Source organism: Nansenia antarctica (assembly GCF_963989245.1).
Source record: "Nansenia antarctica genome assembly, contig: SCAFFOLD_326, whole genome shotgun sequence".
In the NCBI taxonomy this organism is placed as follows: Eukaryota; Metazoa; Chordata; class Actinopteri; order Argentiniformes; family Microstomatidae; genus Nansenia; species Nansenia antarctica.
Window position 1 is genome coordinate 40,365 of NW_027662483.1, and position 9,636 is coordinate 50,000.

Genomic DNA, 9,636 nt, shown 5'->3' on the forward strand with positions numbered 1-9,636 from the left:
TCTGGAAATCTGATCAGCACTCATGGAATGCCTCTTGTCCAATCAAATGACTCGGTCCCTTTATGACGTTGAAACCAGTGTGCGCTCCGGCGATCTCACAGCGATGACCAGGGCTGTACCATGATGCATTTCCACTCTAGTTGTTCTTCGTCTAGATGGCGCAGTTACATTATTTTGATAATAATAACCTTTATTTGTATAATAAAATAATATAAGAATAACTATAAGATTTAATCAAGTAAATACATGTACAAATATATACAATATATACAAATATATAGATTCATCAACTAACATAAAAAATATATTTTATTACTACTACAACTACTCCTGTTATATATTATTTAGGCATTTAATGTCTATATGCGAAACTTACAGTGGCTTTGGAAAGTGTTCAGACCCCTTCACTATAAGTATATAAGTCTACACCTGTATATGGTATACAAATAAATAAAAATAAAAAGAGCATAGACAGGTGTAGACGTATGTATGTATTATTATGTATATATATATATATACATGTATATACATACATACATATATAGGCATCGAATATGAGTGGTTTATTATCATCGGGCGGACTGCCTCCCCTTATGATGATGCGATGTCCCCCCCCCCCCCCCCCCCTCCTGGTAGGGGAGGTCCTCCTCCCTCTCAGCTGTCCTCCCTGTCTCTCTGCCTCGCTGCTGCTGCCGGCTCATCTCCTCCTCCGTCTATCCCCCCCCCTCTCTCTCTCTCTCTCTCCCTCTCTCTCTCGCTCTCTCTCTCTCTCTCTCCTTCCACATCTCTGCGGCCAACAGCACCTGGCGACCACCGGCCTGATCCGACCGACCGGGGCTCCGGGAGCAGCATGCAGGGGTGAAGCCAGGAGACGGGCTACCAGAGATGCGGAGGTAGGGACCCCCGTCCCCCCGCCGGCCACCCCTCCATCGGATCGTCCTCCGCCCCCCCCCGTCCCCCCGTCACTGCGCTGCCCAGCCTGCTGCACCGCTCGGCGGCCTGGAAGAAGCACAAGATGTCGACCAGGACACCATTGCCCACCGTGAACGAGCGGGACACAGAGAATGTGAGTGTGTAATACTGACAGGCTTACAGATCAGGGTTAGGTCATAGTCCCGTTATGTGACGGTGGGTGAGAATGTGTTCTTATTATAAGGAGAGATGAAGGATGCGTCTGCAGGATGATTGGGCCAATGGACAACCTCTGTTAGTCTGTTAGATGAGGCAGATGAGTGGCCGTAAAGGGAAGGTTTATTTACTACTACTTCATATATCGATCATTGTCTTTCTGCTTTTGAGACATTTTATTGTTCTATGAGATTGCACATCTTTTTGTTCTTTTTTTTTGGCCCCGGAAATGCATTGAACCACCAAAGGCTGCGTTCGTAAATTCGCTCTGGGAAATTTGATCAGCACTCATGGAATGCCTCTTGTCCAATCAAATGAATCGGTTTCTTTACGACGTTGAACCCAGTGTGCGCTCCGGCGCTTTTAGAGCGATTTTACGAACGCTGGGCTGCCAAGTGTGATTGGTCGCCGGTGTCTTGTTGTAACAAATGTAGGAATCTGCGCATTTCTTGTCAGTCGGGTCAAATGACAGTGCTTATGTAATATTAATATTAATATTATAATATTATTATTAATAATAATCATAATCATAATAATAACCTTTATTTGTATAGCACCTTTCCTGCAAACATTGCAGCTCAAAGTGCAAAAATAAACGCTAACATCATGACAGGCTAAATAAATATGTCCTCAATTGCATAGAAAATAAATAAAAATAAATAAATAAATCATATAATAGCCCATTATTATCATATAAAAGCTGTATAATATATGTTTCTTACTCACATCGCTATTATATGATAGTTATCCTTTTCTTCCATGCAATTGAAGACATCCTTATTTAGCCTGTCATGATGCTAGCGTGTTATCAATAAGAGACCGGTGATGTCCTACTTTTTAAAGGTAATGTTTCACAATCCATCCTTGAATGGGTCTTTTCAGACAGCGTGTACTTCTGGTTTACACACACACACACACACACACACACACACACACACACACACACACACACACACATCCTTCTGGGCTGCGTTTGTAAAATTCGCCGGAGTGCACACTGGGTTCGACGTCATAAAGGGACACGAGTCATTCGACTGGACAAGAGGCCATTCCATGAGTGGTGCTCAGATTTCCAGAGTGAATCTACGAACGGAGCCCTGGTCTTACTGAGTGCCCATCCCTGCCATGCTGCTCTGGACTACTGCTGAAAGCGTGGTACATTCATTGCAGACCTTTATTATGAATGATTATCATGTATCCTGAATACACACACACACACACACACACACACAAACACACACTACACGTGTGACCTCTGTCTCTCTCTCTGTCTCTCTCTCTCCCTCTCTCTTGCTCTGTATCTCTCTGTCTGTCTCTCCTCTCTCTCTCTCTCTCTCTCTCTCTCTCTCTCTTCTCTCTCTCTCTCTCTCTCTCTATACATTACATGTATGAGAGCAGCATTACCAACATCAGATTGACATAGCTCCACCCCCTCATATTCTGTTCCTGGAAGGAGGACATTGTCAACGTGTGCTCCTCTGTGGCTCAGTTGGTACTAGCATGGCGCTAACAACGCTTAGGTTGTGGCTTTGATTCCTGCTGGGACCATATATACTGACAAATGTATGTACTCACTGCAATGTACATAGCTTCGGATAAAAGTGTCTGTAAAATAGCATATTATATATATTTATATATACACACACACACACACACACACATACTAATACACATACACACACACACACAAACTAATACACGTACCACACACTAACACCCATACTACATAATCACACATACACACACACACTAAAACACGTACCACATAATCACACACTAACACACATACCACACACTAACACACACACCACATACTAACACACACACCACACACTAACACACACACCACACACTAACACACACACCACATAATCACCAGATTCCCGGTTCGATTCTGAACATCGACCTATCTTGCATGTCATCCCTCCTCTCTCTCTCTCTCTCTCTCTCTCTCTCTCTCTCTCTCTCTCTCTCTCTCTCTCTCTCTCTCTCTGTCTCTCTCTCAGTCTCTCACCCATCCTTCCTGTCATCCCTCCTCTCTCTCTCTCACTCTCTCACCCATCCTTCCTGTCATCCCTCCTTTCTCTCACCCATCCTTCCTGTCAATCTCTACTGTCTCAATCCTCCTCTCTGTCTCTCACCCATCCTTCCTGTCATCCCTCCTCTCTCTCTCTCTGTCTCTCACCCATCCTTCCTGTCATCCCTCCTCTCTCTCTCTCTCTCTCACCCATCCTTCCTGTCATCCCTCCTCTCTCTGTCTCTCTCTCACCCATCCTTCTGTCATGTCTTCTCTCTCTCTCTCTCTCTCTCTCTCACCCATCCTTCCTGTCATCCCTCCTCTCTCTCTCTCTCTCTCTCTCACCCATCATTCCTGTCATCCCTCCGCTCTCTCTCTCACCCATCCTTCCTGTCATCCCTCCTCTCTCTCTCTCTCTCTCTCTCTCTCACCCATCATTCTTGTCATCCCTCCGCTCTCTCTCTCTCTCACCCATCCTTCCTGTCATCCCTCCTCTCTCTCTCTCTCTCTCTCTCTCTCTCTCTCTCTCACCCATCATTCATGTCATCCCTCCTCTCTCTCTCTCTCACCCGATGGAGCCTAACTGCCCTTAGGGGGCAGGAGCCTATCTCCTGTTTCCGTAGCGTGAGGCGTACACCCCCTGGACATGATGCTGGTATGTCGCAGGGTCTTACCCCCCCAATCCAACCCTTAATGCTGAGTGCCAAGCAGGGAGGCATTGGGTACCATTTTTATAGTCTTTGGTATGACTCAGCCGCAATATAAGTCAGTCCATTTAATATAACCTGTCTGTCTGTGTTGTGTTCTTCCTCTCCTGGAGTTCTGTCTGTATGCGTGATGTTCCAATGCCGTCTCCCTGTCTCTGTCTGTCTCTCTCTCTGTCTCTCTCTGTCTCTCACTCTCTGTCTCTCTCTCTGTCTCTCTCTCTCTGTCTCTGTCTCTCTTTGTCTCTCACTCTCTGCCTCTCTCTCTGTCTCTCTGTCTCTTTCTCTCTCTGTCTCTCTCTCTCTGTCTGTCTCTCACTCTCTGTCTGTCTCTCACTGTCTGTCTCTCTGTCTCTCTCTCTCTCTCTGTCTCTCTGTCTCTCTGTCTCTCTCTCTGTCTCTCTCTGTCTGTATGCGTGATGTTGACCTCTTGACCTCTCTTGACCTCTCTTGACCTCTCTTGACCTCTCTAAGTTCCTGTTCCTGTGATCTCAGTAGTCCTTTCTGTTCTCCTCTTTCTCCTCGAAGCTCATTGGCTCCTCACATCTGACCTTCTCCTCCAATGAGAGAGGACACGAGGATTATGGGATACTATTATTGATACTAATCGATATCGCAGCAAGGCCCGGGTCGAAAGGGAGATTATGCTCTCTCTCTCTGTCTCTCTCTGTCTCTCTCTGTCTCTCTTTGTCTCTCTCTGTCTCTCTCTGTCTCTCTCTGTCTCTCTCTGTCTCTCTCTATCTGTCTCTGTCTCTGTCTCTGCCTCTCTCTCTCTCTGTCTCTCTCTCTCTGTCTCTCTCTATCTGTCTCTGTCTCTGTCTCTGCCTCTCTCTCTCTCTGTCTCTCTTTGTCTCTCTCTCTCTCTCGGTCACTCTCTCTATCTCTCTGTCTCTCTCTCTCTCTCTCTCTCTCTCTGTCTGTCTCTGTCTCTGCCTCTCAATTCAATTCAATTTACATTTTAAAGGGCTTTAATGGCATGGGAAACATACATTTACATTGCCAAAGCAAGTTAAGATAAAAACTAAAACAAAAATAATGTAATGTATACCTACAATTATATGTGATAGAAAAAGGGAATCAAATGGGATAAAACCGCCATTAAGATAAGTTTAATCATTTATGGCGGTTTTATCCCATTTGATTCCCTTTTTCTATCACAACAGCTAACACATCTTGCTGCTGCGTTTGCACATCGTTGTACTTCACAGTTGTACTTACGCAGATGTGGCAGTTTTTTTGACATTGGTCAAGTCTTTAAAGTATTTTGGGGTGTTGGTGATCAGTGGGAAGTACGTGTCCCTGATGTCTTTGTACAGATGGCAGGTAGTTAAGAAGTGCAGCTCTGTTTCCACCTGGTTTAGTGTGCAGTGGGTGCACAGTCTGTCTGGTCTGGGGAGCCAGGTCTGCCTGTGACAGACTCTCTAGATGGCCAGGTTGTGTTCACTGAGTCTGTACATGGTCACTAAGGATTTCCTTAGTTTTGGGTCTGTCACAGTACTCAGGTATTCTGATATACCCACCTGTAGTTAACCCTCCTGTAGCTCCGCTGGCTAACGGGGCTCTGCTGTTGTGTGTAATACTAATATATCCTAGTCGTGCTGTTCTGACCTCTGACCTTACCTGCACATTAACCTTTAGTTTTTTAATTCAACATTCCATTTGATTCTTTCACTGTTTTATTTATTCTTCTTTACAGTAATGAGGTGGTCATTGATGACTCTGCTTTTCCATTAGTAGACACTGCCATCATGAAGGACACACTAGTGGTGGTGTTCCCAGGTTTTACTTCAGGACACACTAGTGGTGGTGTTCCCAGTGGTGAATATATATAGATTATCCCTGTGTATTTTCTGTTTAGGGCTAAATAGCATTCCAATTTGCTCTGGTTTTTGGTTGAGTCTTGCCAATGTGTCAGGTCATTTTCTTTTTGTTTTCTTATCATTTGGTCTAAGTCTCTTTCTTTCTAAGTCTTTCTCTGTCTCTCTGTCTCTGTCTCTGTCTCTCTCTCTCTCCTAGCCTCCACTGTGTTACTGTATGGTGACACTAGACAGTTAGCCTAGCCTAGCCAGTTAGCCTAGCCTCCACTGTGTTACTGTATGGTGACACTAGCCAGTTAGCCTAGCCAGTTAGCCTAGCCTCCACTATGTTAGCCTAGCCTAGCCTCCCCTTCTTCATCATTGGGACTCTTGGGTTGCCAGCTGATGTAAAGTATGTGTGTGTGTGTGTGTGTGTGTGTGTGTGTGTGTGTGTGTCCGTCCTACACCAGGGTGTTCTGGCTAGGCAGGACAGGCAGCACATTACATTAGAATTCAATCCAACTTTATTGATTCTTGCACATTCTCAGCTCTCAGTTTCTTCCAACGCCGTCTCTCTCTGTCTCTGTCTCTCTGTCTGTCTCTGTCTCTCTGTCTCTCTCTCTGTCTCTCTCTCTCTCTCTCTCTCTGTCTCTGTCTCTCTGACTGTCTCTCTCTCTGTCTCTGTCTCTCTGACTGTCTCTTTCTCTCTGTCTCTCTCTCTCTCTCTCTCTCTCTCTCTGTCTCTCTCTCTCTCTCTCTCTCTCTGTCTCTCTGTCTCTCTCTCTGTCTGTCTCTCTCTGTCTCTCACTCTCTCTCTCTCTCTCTCTCTCTCTCTCCGTCTCTCTCTCTCTCTCTCTCTGTCTCTCTCTCTCTCTCTCTCTCTCTCTCTCTCTCTCTCTCTCTGTCTCTCTCTCTCTCTCTCTCTCTCTCTCTCTGTCTCAGGCAGGATGGAGGTTAGTTCAGAGAGGTGACGTGTGTCACTCTTGGTTTCCTGTTACCGGGGTGAAACGGGAGAGCAGAGAGGATCCTGGGTAACCGGACCTCCCGTCTGTTTGTTCTCTGGGTGGGTGTGGCACGGGGAAAGCAGAGCATCATGGGATGTTTTGGCTGGAGTGATGTCCACAGCTGTTGTGGAGACGAGTACGCACACACACACACACACACACACACACACACACACACACACACACACACTCACACACTCTAGATCACCTTTCTGGATCAGAGACCACAGTCGATGGCTTCATCCCTGATCACAAGGCGTTGGAAAACCAAGAGAGCCCTTCTTCAAACTAGGGTCCCTACCACAGTGTGTGTGTGTGTGGGTGTGGGTGTGTGATTGTGTGTGTGTGTGTGTGTGGGGGGGTGTGTGTGTGTGTGTGTGTGTGTGTTCCTGGAGGGTGTGTGTGTGTGTGTGGTTCTGTGTGTGTTCTGTGTGTGTGTGTGTATGTGCGCCCCTGCGTGTGTGTGTGCTGTATGACAATTTACGTGTTCGTACCCTCCTGTTAGAATGTTGATGCTGATCTCTACTTACGAGTCTCTCTCTCTCTCCCTCCCTCACTCCCTCCCTCCCTCCCTCTCTCTCTCTCTCTCTCTCCCTGCAGCACCTGTCGGTGGACGGCTTCACGGACCTCACCCCCCCCGCCCCCGCGGACCTGGCCTCGGCCCCCCCAGCGGGCCCCCCTCCAACCACGGCCCCCCAGGCCCCCCCGGCCACCTCCTCCTCCTCCTCCACCACTGCCAAGCCCCCCGGCCGCCACGGCCTCCCCCGGTGCCGCTCCTCCCTGCCCCCCCCGGAGGAGCCCCCCCACGTGGGGAACTACCGCCTGCTGAAGACCATCGGGAAGGGCAACTTCGCCAAGGTCAAGCTGGCACGCCACGTACTGACCGGGAGAGAGGTGAGGAGGGGCTAGGTCAGGTGCATTGTGGGACATACAGGCTTACAGTTTCTTGTACATGTTACTATCCTCTCTGAAGTCATTTTGTTACTCTTTAATCTTTTTTTTTTACATTTTTACATTTCCATTGTCATGGTAACAAATTGCTAACGTGCTTAGCGAGTGTCGTAAAGTGACTTTCCAAACATGTCTTCAGAGGTGCACATCATGTCGATGTCAGGGCTGTCAAATTAGGTGTTGATTGTTTAACAGTAGAACAGCCATGTGGGGTCATTGGACCAAGTGAGTAAACAGAAAAGGTATACCTTTCCACTCGATCAAATTTCAGGACCCTCCTTTCATGACTTTTCCTAGATATGTGCGTTCTACCCCCCAGTATCCTTACATTTTCAAAATCACAAAATCAGGATAAACTAGTATGAAGCTATTTTGCAGCTTGTGCGGGTATATGCACTAGAACTCGGTTGACAGGCAGGACGACATTCACTGATTATCTTATACCTCTCTAGCTATAGATGTGTTAGATGTATATGTTATGGTACATGTGGGAATACGGTACATGTGGGAAAACTAGGGTTAGGGTTAGGAGCTAGGGTGCTAGGGTTAGGGTTAAGGTTAGGGGTAGGGGTAGGGTTAGACATGCCAGCATGTACCAAGTCAAGGTTTTATGCTGCCATGTCCCTGGAAATGCCAACATAAACCGTATTCCGTAATATGTACCTTAACATATAGATAATAATAATAATAACTTAATAACTTGTATTTGAATAGCACTTTTCCTGCAAACGTTGCAGCTCAAAGTGCTCCAATCGTTATATAATTCATCATTTAATTATTTAGTCATATAAAGGCAATATTAAAAAGATGGGGTTTTGGTCTTGAACATAATTTGCTGAGGTTGCATCCCTAATGTAAACTGGCAGTGCATTCCACAATTTGGGTGCGTAAAATGAGAATGCAGCCTCATCTCTGGTACACAGAGAAAACCAGCGTTTTTGATGACGTTTTCGATTATTATTTTTGTAATGTTTTTATGATTACCTGATACCTCTCTAGCTATAGATGCGTTAGATGTATGGATGATTACCTTATACCTCTCTCTATGGGCTGAAGATGTGTGTTAGATGTATAGGGTGTCGCCTCTTAGGATTACGGTTGAGAAATCTGAGAGACGCTCTTCTGAGAGAACCACCCTGTCTCTTGTTTACAACCCCCTGACACACAGTTGAACCCCCAACGTCACTGAATTTAAAATGGACCATGGACCATTTTCCATGGTCGTCCCGGTTAGGGGAGCGCAACCAGTGCCTCTGGAAATACACTCAGTTTAAAAGGCAATCAATTTAAAAGAGGTTTTTGATCAATACACAATACCCCCGAATGACAACAAAACATGTTTTTAGAGAGGTCTGGATACTTTCTGAAGGCTCTGTCCTTAACCTAATGGACAACGTTACCCCTCTACATCATTCAATGACATTTGTTTGGGTTCAAGTCCATGTCACCGGTGGTCAACAAGAGATAGGTACGGAGGGAAGGTCATTTGAGGATGGGATGAAATTAGACCTTCATGTTGTTGACTATTAGTTCCGTGTTACTGCTTTAACGTATTGTATTGGTGTATCAAAGGATGAAAATATCATGCTAGGTTATTGAATTCGGATGACGAAAGTGCCCCCCCGGAATTGGTTTAATCCACCATAGTCCGACTGTGATTCGAATGATTCGCGCTGCTATTTGACTGTCAACAATCGACGGCTACGGAGAGGTCATTTGGAGTTCTGAGGATTTCAACGGGGACATTTGTTAGCTTTGTTTGCAAGCTGTGCAGGACCACTTCAATTAGTCGTAATGTGTTTTCAACCATGAGTTCTCAGACGTTGGGCTGTGGCAGAGCAATTTATTCCATTTATAAACAAGAACATCAGGCTTCAAAAAATAAAGTGCAAACATATTTAACAAACGGATGGAACAAACTTTAGTTTGGGGTGCATTTTCGTTGTTCGTCATGGTAACCCAATTGCTCAAGCACTGGGAACAAACAGATCTGTTGTTAGGTAAGCTAAATGCTACATGGTGGATGCGTCAAGCAG

At 45.9% G+C, this 9,636-nt stretch overlaps 1 protein-coding gene across 1 annotated transcript in view; it reads left to right on the forward strand.

Annotated features, from left to right (window-relative positions):
- Nucleotides 1–1,015: 1,015 nt before the first annotated feature.
- The window catches only part of LOC308175613 (serine/threonine-protein kinase MARK1-like), a gene marked incomplete at both ends in the record, with an annotated part of 22,811 nt that continues 14,190 nt past the window's right edge, over nt 1,016–9,636 (forward strand). Inside the window, 2 exons of the mRNA XM_080551245.1 lie at nt 1,016–1,066; nt 7,250–7,543. Of these exons, the coding sequence (XP_080407371.1) occupies nt 1,016–1,066; nt 7,250–7,543 (345 nt within the window). The remainder of the gene's footprint in view (nt 1,067–7,249; nt 7,544–9,636) is intronic.